Source organism: Pan paniscus, chromosome 3 (assembly GCF_029289425.2).
Source record: "Pan paniscus chromosome 3, NHGRI_mPanPan1-v2.0_pri, whole genome shotgun sequence".
NCBI lineage: Eukaryota > Metazoa > Chordata > Mammalia > Primates > Hominidae > Pan > Pan paniscus.
In genome coordinates this window covers 84,082,095-84,099,887 of record NC_073252.2, presented here as the reverse complement: position 1 = coordinate 84,099,887, position 17,793 = coordinate 84,082,095, and the positions used below count along the sequence as shown (strand labels likewise).

At 34.2% G+C, this 17,793-nt stretch overlaps 1 protein-coding gene across 10 annotated transcripts in view; it reads left to right on the top strand.

Annotated features, from left to right (window-relative positions):
• MAPK10 (mitogen-activated protein kinase 10) overlaps positions 1-17,793 on the top strand; it is a 430,726-nt gene that overhangs the window by 370,991 nt on the left and 41,942 nt on the right. For all 10 annotated transcript variants that reach the window (XM_055111579.2, XM_034958876.3, XM_003811246.7 and 7 more), the window contains 2 exons: positions 4,370-4,552; positions 7,938-8,062. In XM_055111579.2, coding sequence (XP_054967554.1) covers positions 4,370-4,552; positions 7,938-8,062 — 308 coding nt within the window. The remainder of the gene's footprint in view (positions 1-4,369; positions 4,553-7,937; positions 8,063-17,793) is intronic.

Below are 17,793 nucleotides of genomic sequence, written 5' to 3'. Positions count from 1 at the left end.
TGTGCCACTTACTGTAATTTCCCATGGCCTTTGCAGGAAAATTACATGGGGCAAAGAAATAAAGATTAGCACTTTTCTTTCTCTGAGTATTCTCAGGTGAATGACCTCCAAGTTAACAAACAGGTGTGGAATAATCTTTTGGTGAATTTGATCCTATTCTAATTTGTGTCATAAAACTGAAACATGTTAGTATTTTACTCTTACATTTGGACTTAGTAACTCTCAAGAGACTTTTTAGTATATTCTACATTAGTATTTCTCAAAATATCATCCCATCCTTGATTACAATTACCACTGGTGTTTTTTATGATATCAGCCCAGACCTGTGGACTCAGAATCTTGTACATCAATGAGTAGGGAGGAGGGATATGTATTTTTGTAAGTTCCCTGCGTTACGAATATTCAAGTTTGGGAACCACAGTTTAATATAATGATGCTTAACACATGGCATATGTGCTTCAATTTCCTTATTGTGCATCTGTTGCAGACATTACTAATTGATCACAAAATTCTTTCCTACAGAGCTAATATAAAGCCACACAAGCCTACTCAACATTGTGCCTAAACTAAACAGCTGTTTGGCGTGCATGATAAAAGCCTCTCCTGGAACTATTCTATAACGACATTGCTATTAGGCAATATTGTCTTTAAGAACGTAGCTAGTAATTTAGAGATAAACACTGATGTTCTTTAAATTGCAAAGAGAGGTCAGAAAATTTTTGCACAAAGTATTGGATATAAGGCCTAGAGCAGAGTACAAAGCAAGTCAGAAACTATGAGGTGTTGGCTCTGGAAATCACATTCATAGTAACAAAAAGCAATCAATGATAGAAGAAAACATAAACAGAAGATATAGTCATTCAAAGGAAACAATTGGATGAGGCCATTAAATAGTTCCTTATGATTCCACTTAGTAAGTTCTGAAGGCTTAAATATGGATGGCATAAATTATGTTCATAATTTTGACCCACAATACGCAGAAAAGGATTAGTCTTATAAGGGGCCTGTGCAAATGAGAGGCCCAAAAACTGCCCTTTTCATACATTATGTTCAAGGCATTATCGTTTTAGAAAGTTCCCTAACAAAGGAAGCTAAAGTAAGAGAAGTGCTTGAAATATAAGTTATTAGCTAATTGATAATATTAGTTGGAAAAATGTTCAATCTTAGGATTTCAGATACTCATTTTTATTATTCATATTTACTTTGTTTTATTCTATTATAATACTATTTATTGAATACCTTAGTAATATCGCATTTGTACATTATCTGGATATCATGCCCTACTTATAAAATTGAACTTCTTACAATATAACTCTACTTTTATGTAGTCAATTTAGAATTATATCAGGTGATTTACTGTCAAATAATTCTTATTAAATGCCATTTTTCCATTTGTATTCAATGCATTTCATAATTTATGTTAAGGGTGATAATTTCTGAAACAGCACATCAAAAATATAAAAAATATACTTATTGCTTTTCTGATAACCTCACAGGGCTAAGATCTGTAAATCCTTACTCTATGTGGTATAAAAATGATAATTTATGGGTATTCTAAAGCAAATAAATTCTTCTACAAAAATGGTTTTGGTCATTCTTTAAAAACATATTTACCATGTTAACAATTAATACATAATCATAAAATCTAGTTAATATTTTATGTACTTTAAAAATGTAATCCTTGTGGAAATCTGTTTTCCCATTTAAAAATCACCTTATTTTCTATATAAAATATTGATAAAATTAATTGTTTTACAGGAATATGTTGGCCTGATAGACTAAGGAAGGGGCTTCAGAAAACATTCTTTAAGGGAGTTGCTTGTGACAAAACACACCATTAATTTTATGGCCAAATTAAAGCAATTTTTTACCATATCAATTCCAAATTTACTTTTTCTTACTGGAATACTTGAAACAAGCACTGAACATGGAAACAGGAGATAGGAGTTCCAGTCTTGGTTTATGTTAGGTTAATTGTTATTATAAAGAAAAATCATGTGCTCAACTAAATTGGACATAGTTGTTCATGTTTGTATTCTATGAACATCTAGAAAACTAGTACTTACCATATGTAGATATACACACACATATGTTTTTGGGAAGAAAAATCTTGAAATTGATTGGTTAAAATAAAGACACAGACTTTTAAAGATCACTGTAACTCAGATTTGCAGTATGAACATTTAACTATTTCATTGACAATGATAAAGATTCTTACCACCCTTCTTTTTGTAAACCATTGCATCAAGAATGACAACAGTGTTTCATTTAAAAGCAACCTAAGGTGGGAAAGAGCGCTGAGTGTGTCTCTAGATTCTAATTATGATTTATTACAAGAAACATTTTAACAATTCTTATTTAACAAATTCCAGAATATCTGACTCTCCTTAAATTTTAATATAAAAGCATCAGTTTTTTTGTTTTGGGAGTACTTCTTTAAAATCAGTTCTTTACTGTATATCTTTATAATTCTAGCAAATGTAATTAGGATATAATACTGTGTTGGGATTATTTTGCCAACTTTGTTAAATGACTTATTTACAGAAAATCTGACATCTACTTTGCTTCTATTTTAAGTTTGACATCGAGTGGTTAGAATTTTGAGGAAGTTCGATCAATGATGATAGCTTGGTAGGGCATGCTAACCTGTTTAAAAAATGTCTCTTCATAATTTATAATGACAAGCACTTAGGTTTTATTTAACTACACTAATGTATTCTATTTAAGTATGTCTAAGTACTTATAGCTTACCTATATCCATAGTATTAATACAGGCTCTTATCTAAGAGTAATTTGTAACTCTAACCTTATATAATGTTTCAGTTTCATTATTTCTAGTGATTCTGAATTAGTGCTGTATTTTCTCATGCACATGATAATTAGATGAGCTTCTATCAAAGCATGTTCTTGTTTAATTATTACTACTGCTTTATTAAGGAATATTATTGTTTTTCCCACCTTCATTTCATATCTTCATAGTCCATGGTTATATATTTTTTATTCCAATAACTGACAGAATATGTAATAATTTAAGTTTTATTCAGCCAGATTATAGAGATGAAGAAAAGGATTTGCAAATTAGTTTGATTTTATCTTTGTTCAATCTCCTATCTACTGTTTGTATTATATATTTCTTTTTGTTGAATACAGTTAAGTTTATCTTTAATCAGGACTGACAATCTTTTTCAGTCCAAACCTCTTGAATAGCTAGGAGTAAAGACTTGACAAACTTCAACTAAGTAATATTATGGTAAGAGTCCCTTAACTGTCACACCTTACCTTAGCGGAAATGAGTTAACTAACTTAACACCAAAGAACAGAGTTGTAGAAGAATAAGCAATGTAGGAGAGAATACTGCTTGCAGTATTGGATTTAAGGGAATTTCCAAGATCTCTATTATTCACTGACACATGGCGAGGAAATTTGTTTAAATCAGTTGTTTCCAGTTGGTTCTTCAGAGTAGATGGTGTTTATCATTATCAAGGCTCTGATATATCGAATATTAATGACAGATAAAAAAGAGAATCTCAATCATTGAGTATGTCTGCAAAAAGAGCTAGCTCCAATTTAAAAGGGTATTAATTTTCATAGAGAGGGAATATTTTTTCTGTGGTATTCCCCATGCTTAATGTACTTTCTAAACTTGGATGGACTTGGATAGAAATCTGTTGTTTTAAATTGAATATTCCTCTGTTCACCCTCATATTTCATTGAAAACAATATTCGGTGATGTCATCAGTAAAACAATAGGTATGAAATAGGTGGCTTCTTTGTTTAATAAATACGATTTTTAGGAATCTGACAAAGAACTAATGAGTTGTTTTACTATAAAAGTTATGTTGATATGCATAAAAATAGAAAAAAATTCCAGATTTTTAGAGAAGAAAAAATATATTAAAGGTAGTTTAGGAAAATGTAAATGAATATAATCTAAAATATTTGTGTATTTGTCATTTTAAAAATATAAATAATTGAGGTAACTTCAGGATAAAAATGTCACTATGATGTGTCATTATATATTTTTCTTCTGAAGCACATGATTTATATAGAAGTTTTTCTGCAGAATATGAGATTCATCTTGTGTTATTTGAATAACTTTTTATCTGCACACCCCAAAGACTATTTCATGATATCTTATTTTGTTAAATAATTGCTAGTTTTCCAAAAGTATATAAGTTTCAAAAGTGAATTTAAAATTTCAAGAAGACTCATAGCCTGACAAGTCTGATTTTATATTTTCATTCTTTGTTGCTTATTAAAACTACAGTTGCATTAATGACTGTTGAGGACTTTGAGAAGAGTTAGTCTCCCAATTGTTGAAAGGCTAGTGGTCTGCTCTTCTTTTTTCCCTTAACTGTTCAATTCTCAGATATTGACCAGTGGAATAAGGTAATTGAACAACTAGGAACACCATGTCCAGAATTCATGAAGAAATTGCAACCCACAGTAAGAAACTATGTGGAGAATCGGCCCAAGTATGCGGGACTCACCTTCCCCAAACTCTTCCCAGATTCCCTCTTCCCAGCGGACTCCGAGCACAATAAACTCAAAGGTATGCCCTTCAGGAATGAGTTGAGGACAACTATGAGGGTGACGGGCCAAACAAGCACACAGTATAGAGACCTCTATCTCTTTCTCTTTGTTTCCTTTTATTTTTAGTTGACACATGATAATCGTACATTTTTGTGGGATATAGGGTGGTATTTTTGAAACATGTATAGAGGTATAATGGTCAAATCAGAGCAATTAGCATAACCCATCACCTAAAACATTGATCAATTCTTTAATTGGCACAGCCTCAAGTTAAGGAAATATTTCTTCAAAGATCGTTCCTACAAAGGGGAGTAGCCACGGATTTTAGAATTGTCTGGATATTCAGGGCCGGGGGCGGTGGCTCAAGTCTGTAACCTCAGCACTTTGGAAGGCCGAGGCGGGCGGATCAAGAGGTCAGGAAATCGAGACAGACCATCCTGGCCAACATGGTGAAACCCCGTCTCTCCTAAAAATATAAAAAAAATTAGCTGGGCATGGTGGCGCACACCTCTAGTCCCAGCTACTCAGGAGGCTCAGGCAGGAGAGTCGCTTGAACCTAGGAGGAAGAGGTTGCAGTGAGCCGAGATCGGGCAACTGCACTCCAGCCTGGAGATAGAGTGAGCAGGACTCCGTCTCAAAAAATAGATATATATTATACTTCATAATGTAATTCCAATTTTCTTGAGTTTACTTTTTAAATCAATTTGAATCTCTGCAATTATGTTTGTAAATGATAAACTAGTTTGCATATTTGATTATTGAATTTAATTTTTAATATAAAATTGGCAAATTATAAATAATCTTAATATACAAATAACCAAAGAGAAGAATGTATTCTACTGTGTTTGGAAAAGAGCATAATACATTTGCTTTCAAATAAAAGAATGAAAGATAAAGCATTGAAACATTTTCCCATATTGTTTCCTAAAAATAGTATTGTTTCTTAGCAAGATGATTTTGTATTGGTGTAGTTCATGACCCTATTCATGAAGAATCCATTGTAACCCCAGCCCTTTTTTTTTTTTTTTTTTTTTTTTTGAGACAGAGTCTCGCTCTGTCGCCCAGGATACTGATCTAGGCTCACTGCAAGCTCCGTCTCCCAGGTTCACTCCATTCTCCTGCCTCAACCTCCCGAGTAGCTGGGACTACAGGCGCCTGCCACCACGCCCAGCTAATTTTTGTATTTTTAGTAGAGATGGGGTTTCACCGTGGTAGCCAGGATGGTCTCGATCTCCTGACTTCGTGGTCTGCCTGCCTCGGCCTTCCAAAGTGCTGGGATTGCAGGTGTCAGCCACGACCACGCCCGGCTAACCCCAGCCCTTTCTAAGAGCAGAAAAATGGATAGATTTGATGAGAGAATCTTAAGAGAATGGTACATGAATTTGGATGTAAAATCAGTTACAAATTAAAGAGGTCTTTAAAGCAATGAATAAATAAACACAGCCCTGTTAGGCTATTAGGAGGCCATTGGCAATGAGAAAAATTAAATATTGAATTAATGTATAAGTATTTCTGTATTTTTGTTATTCCTGTGCAGTACAGAGTTTTAATTTGAAAGTAATGATAATCAGTTTCTAGGATTGAGTTTCCCAGAAAAATGATTAATAGAAATAAAAAATTCTCAAGTTTAACTAGTGATTTTTCATATTTGTTCAGAAAATTAAAAGATATATTTATTGATGTAATTACCAAGAAAATACTTACAGGTAAAAAATTAATTGCTACATTTTAACTATAGTATGGTTAATATTACGTGAAAAATACATGAACGGCACTAGAAAAAATATGCCAATAATCACAGTCATTGCCTCTAGCTAGTGGGGTTAGATATTATTTCCTGATTTTTGTATTTTATATAATTTTCAAATTTGTAGAATTAGCCAAGTTGTTTTAATCTGAAAAATTGATTAAATAAAAATGGATATGTATCCAGAGTCATCTATGTTGATTTTTTGAAAAATCCATTTAAATTTTGTTATCTTTAATTTGATGTTTTACCATATAGTTAGAATAAACTGAATACTTTCACGGTTCAACTTTCAGATCAGTTGAGTAACAATATTGATTTGAGATATTCATTTCTGTTAAAACTTTATGTAAAAGACTAGGGGAGGGATAGCTTTAGGAGAAATACCTAATGTAGATGACAGGTTGGTGGGTGTAGCAAACCACCATGGCATGTGTATACCTATGTAACAAACCTGCATGTTGTGCACGTGTATCCCAGAACTTAAAGTATATTAATTTTAAAAATTTACATATTTTTAGAGGTTAAAATTAATGTGTCTTTTAACAATCTTACTAAATAAATAGCTATCACCATATAATTTTATAACCGTTACTGCCCACAACCATAAAATTAATTATGATAACCTTTACATAATATAGAGTTTCTCATTAGTGTCTGGTGTAGCATTAGACTGGCTTCAGTCTTTAACTACTGGATTTCATCAAGTCATGATTCCATTGATTAAAAATGCCTGATGATTACAGAATGTTAAAATAAAATTCAGTAGTTGAATGATATTATTTCTATCACTTCAATTCTTTGATTGTTTTTATGTATATAAGAAATTTGTGGCTGGGAGCAGTGGCTCACTCCTTTAATCCCAGCATTTTGGGAGGCTGAGGTGGAAGGATCCTTTGAGCCCGGAGTTCGAGACCAGCTTGGGCAATGTAGGGAGATCTTATCTTTACAAAAAAAAAAAAGAAAGAAAGAAAAAATAGCCGAGCATGGTGGTGCATGCCTGTAGTTCCAGTTACTCGGGAAGCTGGGATGGGAGGATGCTTTGAGCGCAGGAGTTCCAGGCTGCAGTGAACTGTGATCATTCCACTACACTCCAGCCTGGCAACAGAGGGATACCCCGTCTCAAAAATAAATAGATAAATAAATAAACAAAAACAAAAAGAAAAGAAAAATTTGTATGATACAAACTCTTAAGTCAATTTATATACTAAAATTCTGATAATTCCGTTGTATAAATAAGAATATAAAGACACATGTGTTGATTAACTTCAAACAGCCGTCCACACATTTGTTGAACATCATGCATTTGCACTCTGTGCTCTTTATTCTGTTTATCCTATATTCATACAGGTTACCAAAGAAGATGACTTTGCTTACATAAACTCTCCAGGTTGATACATTTTACTAAGAAGTTTGCGTGAATAATTATATACCCAAAGTGTTACAACCCTTGGAGAGCCTCAGAATGAAGCCTTAGGCTTAGAGACAGAAAGAAACAGGTGTAAAATGCATTTTCTTTTCCATCACATCAAGGGATTTACCTGATGTTTGGAAGGAAGATACTATTCCATACTTTGTTTTCTTAAATTTCCTCTCTGACAAATTTCCTTACTGAAATCAAAATCTTACTAATTGTTTTTCTCATTTATTGTTTCAGCCAGCCAAGCCAGGGACTTGTTGTCAAAGATGCTAGTGATTGACCCAGCAAAAAGAATATCAGTGGACGACGCCTTACAGCATCCCTACATCAACGTCTGGTATGACCCAGCCGAAGTGGAGGCGGTAAGAAATAGGCTGCCTTTACTTTGCTTCCACAAACAAATCATAGCTCATAGCAAAAACTGAATAGGACTAGAAGCCTAAAGAATGCACAATGGATTTTTATAAAATTTCTAAGTCCAAAGCCTATTATCTGCCCCTCTAAAAGCTATTTTCTTCAACATATGTTTTAAATACATTTTTTTCAGGACTTACTAGAAGAGGGTATGATTTAGTCCTACAAACCTTAGATGTCCATGATACACTACCATTTGTTTCTGTTAAATTGCCAATACTTGTGTTTCTTCTTGTGTGTTTGACTGCCAGTCTCTTCTAATGCAAACTTAGTGGTAGGAAACAACAGAGGACAAGTTGCTTAGCTTGTATTTTTTTTTTTGAAAAGATACCTGCCACTAGTAAAATGTGATACTTAAGAATATTTCAATTAGAAAGCTTGTATAAGATGATTAAAACGATTGGTGGCTTTGTGAAACCTTGCATGAACTAGATGAACAAGAAGTGGGTATTTCAGTAAGTACATTACTTCAGGTTGATCAGTATGATGTATCTCCATGTCTGATACCCAGACATGGAGAATCTTCTCAGAAGCATAACTCTTTCTATTTTAAAAATATTTTTCAACCATTTACTATCTTCTGTTCAACCTCTTTCTTTCATCTGTACCTCTCTCCTTTCCTCTGTATGGATCCAGGGCTGAGCAGGGCAAGGGGGGCTTGCTGTTGCCCATGTGTGTTCTATAGGCCTCCTGATGAGAATTTCCTTTCTGCGCTGCCTTTAAATGTTTCTATCAGGAATGTTACCTTCTCCCTTAAACATGAGAAGCTTCTCAAATTCTTAGAGTACCTGTGCTAAAGCATCTCGTATTTTTTTACATAATACCTTCCAATCCATTTGTTTGGATTTGTTCTTAATCTTTCATTTGAAATACTGTTTGTTTCCCCAAGGTATTCTTAAAGATATTTTCACTTTCTTTCAGTTTTCTTTCCTCTGCTTCACCACGTGTTTTTCCATGTCAGAGGTGCTAGATTCAAACACATAATTCTCATTTCTTCATTTTTCACTAGAGAAGATATGAAAGATGGCAGTGAGAACTAGGTAGAATTGAACTTTACAGACACAATATTAAACAGGTCCTTTTCATAATGTAACCCAATCTTTAAGCATTTAAAAACTTCAGAGAAAACACTTAAGTGATTAATGAATCTCCCAAGTGTGAAGACTGCACTACATTTTGTTTAAGATCTGCTCTCTTAGTTTTACAATGATGTTGAGATTTCATGTTGCCTCAAGTTAATTTTTAGTCATTTTATCTGATTCTTACAAAATAATATCCCTACAATTAAATATTTCTGAGTTTAATTATAATGTTCTAAAAATTAATATATATTCTTACAACCAAAATATAGAACCTCTTCCAGTCTCCCACACTTGTGAAATACTTGCACAGATGTTCTTGGGATGGAATGAAGTAGTGAAGTAAGTGAGAGAAAGTATGATGTATATGTGTACGAAACTTAAGTATAAAAATTTTATCTCTGATGAAATTCAAGAAAATATTTTAGGTTATGTTGATAAACATTTTATATAAATATGTATTATCTGAAATTGTTTCTCCTCATTTATTTTGAGGCATATTAACTTATGCCTCAATATGTGGCATATTTATTTTTTCTTATACCTAACTTAATATGTATAATCTGTTTTTAATGCATTGTGGCCTAGAGTTTAATTAGAGTCATAAAGTCTGCATTTGTAATTCACTTTTAATTATGTTGCCTATAAAAGAGATAGTTGCTTGGAATCTATAACATCTTACTGAATAGTATCAATGAGTTTTTAAATTTATTTTAACTTTTTATGAAAAACTTCTTTGTAGAATGAAAAGATAAAATTTAGGATACTAAAATAGCTGGAGCCTTTTTCTTAACCATTTTGATATTGGTCATGCTGGGGCATGGATAGTAACAAGGCAGGATGTATGAATTTTAGGGGAAGGATCTGATAGAGCCTGCAGTTCCAGAAAAAGAAGACAGTTAATACACAGAACAAGCAAGTACTTGACATCTAGACTCAGATCATTGATTATACAAGGGTAAACATGTCTTACATCTAGACATGTTGTAGTGAAGAGATGGGAATCATGATCCTAGGGCAAGAACAATTTATTACTCTATGAAGTGCATTACAGTAGTCGCAACTAAGAAGAGAAAGATCCTGAAGGTGCTAGAATCAGTAGTCAGCTATGCTTTCTGCAATATCCTTAGAATTCATGTCTCTGTTATTGCATATGAACATGTGTTTAAAAGATAACCTTTCTCTATGGACACATGGCAAAGCTATAATATAGTGATATATCTTCTGCCAGGGCTGACAAGACTGTTTTGCAAAATATACCCCTGTATGTCTTTATAATCCAAATAAATGGAAGTATCAAATAATTGGGATTTTTATTCTGATCAAAGAGCTTTCAAGTAACTCACATGCTGTTAGGGAGGGAAGGAAATTCAAAGATGAGAGAGAAGAAAAATAAGTTTCATTGGATGGAAATAATGGCAAGTGGATAGGGGATAAAGAACAAACTATGATAAGGTGATATTTAGAGGAAAAGTCAAAAGAGTATAGATATGCTATGTGTGCTAAGCTATTAGTTATACTACGAGCTATCTTATCATGTTTCCCAAACTACCAAAGTACAAAAATCAAGAGAGAAGAGCGTATGAATGAATGTTGTCATAATTCTGAGAGGGAAAATTAGTCATGTACACATGAGTTAGAAAATTTTAAAAATTGGATGCTAAGCTCAAGAGTAATCCATCTGTGTAGTAATAGTACATAAATATTTTGAAATAACTGCTCAAATTATTAGCAAGTTCTTATTCAAATAATGTTTAGAGTAACAAAGTGTGATTTCAAAGTAGAATACACAAGTCGTGTATAATGTCAATGCTTTTTCATGAAACAAATAGAAGGTGCTCTAACTCTGGTTCAGTATTCATCAAGAGGGCAAATATATTACACACAAATGTAATTGGTTGACTTATTTGCATCTTCATAGGTATGAAAGATGAGTTAGGTTTAAATTTCTGCTCTTCCCATTACTAATTTGCTTTGATCAAGTTTCTTAACCTTTCTGCAACTCAGTTTTCTAAACTAAGAAAGTTCTCCTTTCTTATCATATGTACAGCATAGCATTCTGAGATTTTGAAGAGTTAAAGTGCTTAGCAAATGCTTGGCAGTCAGTAAGAATCATATAAATTATTCTTACCCTTATAATACTTATAATTACTATTACTATTATGACTTTTACATGCATAGCTTTACTATCTTTTGATATTTGAAAAAGATATATGCGTCTGGTGAAAAAGACTAGCTGGCCAGGAAATTGCAGAAATATTCCACAACGTTTCTTTTTTTGAATAATGATGACAATGATCTATTTCCCACATGATTTTAGGTCCATTTTTTTCTTTTTCTTTTGTTTCATGTATACCTACCTCTTCTTTGCCAGGTAGAAGAAAATCTAGTGTCATTAGTTTAAACCAAAATAAGGACACATTATAGATTCCACAAATCTTGATTATCAGTAGGAGATTTTTGGGATTTTGGGGGGAACTCAGTTTAATATCTTCCTTGTGCCCTGTTGGAAGAAAATACAATGTTCATGAAGCTTTGTTGCCTTATCTCTTACCAGATTACTGAGTTTAGGCACCCTGCTAGGATCCAGTGGTGGCTTTACCACTGAGAGTGGAGCTACAGAGAAGCCTTAAGGAGCATCTGGATGAACTCCAAGCTAAGGAAGAGTTGATTAACTGTTTCTCAGGGCACAGAAGAAGAGGAACATAAGCCGTAACTATTTTTTTAAATAGCTTTATTTCTGCGAGAAATTTCAGAGCACTTCAAGAAAGCTCCTGAGTGCAATGGCCTTACAAAAGGCTCCATTTTGTAGTTCTTGTTCCTTGCAAGGGCATAGGGAGAGGGAGCAGGAGAGGGAGATGTGAGTTCAGCCAAAACCAAGTACATCGAAACTCAAATAAATCATCATGAAGAAGCCTATTACAAACATATGGAGTCAGAGAACACTTCATGATTCCTCAATTCTTGACTAAAAGGAAGGAGCTAGACTTGAGATTAGAACCATCCCCTAAGATGGGACAGGCGTTGAGGCCAAGCTTCATGGCCAGTGGTGATCAACCAGATAGACCATTGTGTTGAAGGCCCTGTTTCAGAGATGCCCAGAGACAGTTCTTAATGGCTGAAACCTTACTCTGGGAATCAGGGCAGAGAGGCAGGTAGAGCTGCTTGGGCAGCTGGCATTTTGGAATTCTTTTCTCTAGTAGGTGAACCTGGGGTACTTAAGAACCCAGAGGACAGCTGGCAGGAAACATAGGACCTTCTGTGTGGCAGCCAAATGAAAGTTCCAGAAGAGAATGCTGGAAATGAGGCCTGGAAATTGTACTCCAGCTATAATGTAGACCACAGAGAGAGAGTGGGCATGTTTTGTTTGGGAATCTAAGGACACACGACATCCTCCACTAGACTAAGAGAAAAGGTGTAACTAATTCAACCAATTTGGCTGGAAGGTGATTTGGTAAACAGGGCCAGTGCTGAGCTTGCTTGTTATTTTTTCACCTAACTCAAGATTAATTTGGGAATTGGGACAGGGTTGGGTGGGAATTTAATCTACCAATACAGATCCTGAATTAAAAAACATGATCTTCAGATTCCCAGGGAGAGTATAACCTGGGAAACAGAGTAACAGTTACATGTATTAGTGCTGAAGTTCAATTAAAATAAACACTTAAGAAACATGAGCCCAGAATAGTCAACACTATTACACATTTACTGTTTGTTTATAATGTAAAGTGATTAAGAGGGTCTTAAATGCTTAATTATTATCATTTACTAGTTCACTACTTTAGGGATTATGTTATTTTTGCCTACGGTGAAAGAATTTATAGAAACAAGTTAACCTGGCTATATTAAGCTATTTTATTACAAGGCCATCATAGATTCCATGCCCTGTGAGCAGAGTTACTATCTGACATTATTTTATCCATCTTCTTGTCTGCCATTATATCTTACTGGATATTACCAAACAGGATGCATGGAAGGGATGACCAATCATGCGGGAAATATACTTTATTTTTAATCTTCTTGTGACACAAATATGTAAACTTTGATATTGCGTATGCCTATTATGCCTAAAATCTATTCAAAGTAAATCTGAAGTGGGAACTTAGAGATAATTATAGAGTGGTTTTGTCCTGCAGTTCAGCAAACATCAGCATTCAGAGTAGCAACTTTTCAACTTTGAGCAGCTATAGGACCAGCAACCATGATGAAGTGAATGGAATAGAGCTAGATGGGATCAGAAGAAAGAGAGAAGGGAGTCAGAAGCCTGTGGTCAAAGTAGAACAGGTTCCAGAGCTTGATCTGGGCATTCCAGAGAGAGAGCTGATGCAGATATGTAGGCCAAGCAGTCAAGACCAGCTGGGCAGTCAGGAGAGACATGTGGTCTAAGATCAGAGATCTAAGTAGATGAGACCCTAAGGGGCATTTAAAGGTGTCAGAGATAAGGATGTTCTCATATTGCAATGCAGAAGTCAAAAGCAGACACTCTTGGACCAACACAGAGATAAGCAAAAATGGGAAGCCACTACCAACCTGAGAGCTAGGGGGCTATTTACTGGAACCCAGGTAGTAATGGCCTGTCCAATGGGAGCTAGAGTCACTAACACAGGTAAGATACAGCTGCTTCTAGAGAAAAGGGTGGGGAGAAATGGCCTAGATTCTCCCCTCTGCCTCCTGGTGATATCTCCCTCCTATTGGCTGAGACCAGCCCTAAGGCAACTGACAGACAAACCTGGGAAATATGGCCTAATAGAGTCCAGCCCCCTGAGAAAAAGAGCAACTAAAGAAAGGGGGAGGACAGCATCTGTGGGCAAATGTGTCCAGGGCTGGCACTTACCAGGTCATTCTTTCCTTATTCACAATTCTGAAATCCCTAAGTAAAAGAGAAGTAACCAGGGAACGGAGCACAATTCCTCTGGAGAGGAGAAGACTTTAGATGTTAGAAGAGGTACTCAAGGACCTCCCCTAGTAAAGTGAAGTAAGCATCCCTCTAATAACTATTTAATTTCTTCAAGTATTTCATGATTTCTTGCCAAGAAATCGCAAGTACTATACCAACCTGATAGTCTTGGCAGAAGCGTATTTCTCATTGGGGTTTCCACTGAATGTGCACTTCCTTCCTTTTGTGTGTTGATGTCACTCTTTCGATTGTTGGTTGTAGGGCTACAGTCTTGTTGAGAAAATGTTGGACCACATGTACGTAAGGGGAGTGAAAGGATTCAGCCATCTGTTTTCTTTTAGGTTGCTGTAAATCTACTCTTCTGCTGCCATAGGAAAGACCTCTTTCACAAGGAAAGAACTTTTCACTTTCTTCTCACTCACCTCTTTTTTATTTCTTCCTTTTTTATCTCTTCTTCACTTCTTACCCTTTTCTCTTTTTTATCCAACAGAGTTATTCACATAAGCTTTGACTATTTGTTAACAGTTTAGTATTTATTCACTTATTCTATAAATATTGACTGAACCCACACTTTGTGTTCCACACTGACCTAGATGATAGTGATTCAGCATTGAATTTTTAAACAAAAAATGAAAAAAACAACAGGTCCCTGCTTTTATTGTTCTTGGCAGGTTTCCAATAGTTAATAGCAATTTCTATTGAATGAATCTTTGATAACTTATCATCTCCTGAAGAAACAAAATAAACTCCAAATATGAATTATCTACCTTACTTGATTATTTAACTTGTTTGGTGTATGGTTTCCTGACTGTAGAATCTGAAATCCTATGTCCCTTGAAATGTTAATCAGTTATAACTAAACTGCAGTGAGAATCTGCTAATCTTCAACCAGATGTGCATCAACTGCTTTGAATCATAATTAACAAGTTATGCTTATCCACTTTTAGCTATGATTTTTAAACTATTATTTGACTGAATATAAAATAATGTCCTGCTGGGCACAGTGGCTCACACCTGTAATCCCAGCACTTTGGGATGCCAAGGCGGGTGGATCACTTGATATCAGGAGTTTGGGCCTGGCCAACATGGCGAAACCCCATCTCTACTAAAAATACAAAAATTAGCCACCTGTAGTGCCAGCTACTGGGAAGGCTGAGGCAGGAGAATTGCTTGAACCCGGGAGACAGAGGTTGCAGTGAGCCGAGATCACACCACTGCACTCCAGCCTGGGAGACAGAGTGAGACTGTCTTAAAAAAAATAAATAAAATAAAATAAGATAAAATAAATAAACAAACAAAAAAGTCCTGACCAAGCTGACTAAGTTTGGTTACCCAAATGCATAGATTATTACTGAAAACCAAAGAATCCTAAAGTTGCTATACTAAACATAAAAGTATACAATCTTTAAACTATAAATTAAATCTTTCTATTTACTATAGCAACTAAATAAAAATATTTAATTTATATTTTAAAGATTTATGTATTAATTTATTGACCATCTGAAGCCTTCGAGCATAGTTCACACGATTGAGGATGATGGGAAGGAGTTATTCTCATTCCTTATTATCACTGACTTTTAATTCTCTCAAATACGTTTTTACTGTAAAAGCTAATATCATTTGATTATGAATATCCTGTGTTACTTGCTCTATTAAATCTACTCCATGAATGAGTTCTTGTTTGCATTGTTTCTACCTTTATTAACTGTGGCTTAGCCAGTTGTCTTTTACTGAATTCTCTTGAATCCATAATAAATTCCTGAAACAACATGGTGAAGAATAGACTTATAAATATATTTGATTATAACTAGAAGCAATGTACTTTGTTAGACTCAGTATATATGAACTTAGGAATGATAAGGAAAAATATGAGCTACAATGAATATGAATTTGATGCATCTAATGTTCAAATAGTTCATCAGTAGATATCTACTGTTTGGAGATAAACCATTGAATAAAATATACATAAGTTTGCTTCAAATATTTTATAATCCTTTTATTAAATTGGTTAGTTTGAGTGTAGCACCGTGAGTTAAACCTGAAGTATCTGGAAGGCATGATTTAAATGAGTTATAAATGCAAACAGCTCTCTGTACAGACTGTATCTCCCGTTGGGAGGAAAGGGGATTAAAGTCTTTGTGAGTCACATTTTCCTTTGATGAGTGATATCAAAAGGTTAGGGCATGTCCTCAAGATAATTTCTGAATAACTAATCCATCTGAAATTCTGAAACTACAGTTTTTGTTTCCTGATTTTCCTCACAGGGTACAGTAATGTACTTAAAATAGTTAATAGGCATTATTTTTGTTTGCTGTCATTTGATTTGTCTGAGAAGAAAGTCAGTTTGCAAGTGAAGTTTATTATATAAAATTTAATAGCAACTCTCAAGTGGCAGAAAATACCTATCAAATATTTAAATAAGCATAAACTGCAAAACTTGAATTACTTAAGGATTTTTTTTGGTAGAAATTTGAAAATTTTTATTAAGAAGGAAAAACTCCATTTCACTAAAATAATAAGAAAACTCTTTTTTAAAAAAAACATTTCATGGGTAGAAAAAGCCTCTGTTGCTTTTTATTAATAGAAAAGATCTGCAGTGCCTATCACGCTGAATATGACCTTGGATTTTACTGCTAGTTTATTTCTTGATGCTATATATGTGCGCACAGTTTTAGTAAGTTTCCCCATTTTTACTTTAGATTTTTTTTGAAACATGCTTATTACTTTGGATTTCAACTTGGAAAGCTTATAAATGAAACATACTACTATACTTGATAAAGCACATCAATTGAGTTTTCTCAGGAAAGACCTATTTGGAGGTTTTTATAAAGGCCTTATTCTCAAAAAGATTTCTGAGGTCATTTCTAGCATTTTAGGAATATCAAACAAAAATTTTATCTAAGTTCCCCTAAATATTTTCACATGTAAGACAAACTACGGTATCCTAGAATGAGGAAAAGAATAATTAACAATGTGAATAATTTCAAGTATCTGTAATGTTTAGCATGTTAGTGATTTTATTTCCATAATATGTTTTAGTATTTCTTGTATATTTTAAACTTGACAATTAGTCCAAGTATTTCCCAAGTGCCCTTCACCAGTTTGGTCTATAATCTGTGTGCAGGTCACTGGTGACCTTTTGTTTCCTGGAAGTAGAAAAACAAAGAGGTAACTCAGTGATATTGTACTGTGAGACATCATGATTCTCTTTTCTCCATTCTAAAACTGCCATCATTTAAATTCCATTTTTCAGACCAAATGTCCTTATGAATTCTTTTAAATATGATTTGTTCTACTCACATGGCGTTAATAAACTGGCTGAATTCCTCCCTCAGCTGTTCTCTCCATCTGTCCTGCCACAAGGACTACCTCTTTGAGTCTTTGGATTTCTTATTATTGCCGCATGTGTCATGCTGTGAAAAAGCTAGTGTGACCCATGGCAGGCTTAATTTGAGAAATAGTTTAGTACCATCTATCTGTCATAGAAGACTCTTTCAGTGTGGAGTTGAACTCTCAGTAGGTTTGTTAGACTCAGAATATATATAAATTTAGAAATGAGGAGGAAGAAACATGAGCTACAATGGATATGAATTTGATGCACTCTAATTATGTGCTTAATTATAGAAAGAGCAATTCGTATTTTGTGGTTTTCATTTGCTTGGGGAAAGTTAAATCAATGTCTGTAATTCCATTTGTGGAATTC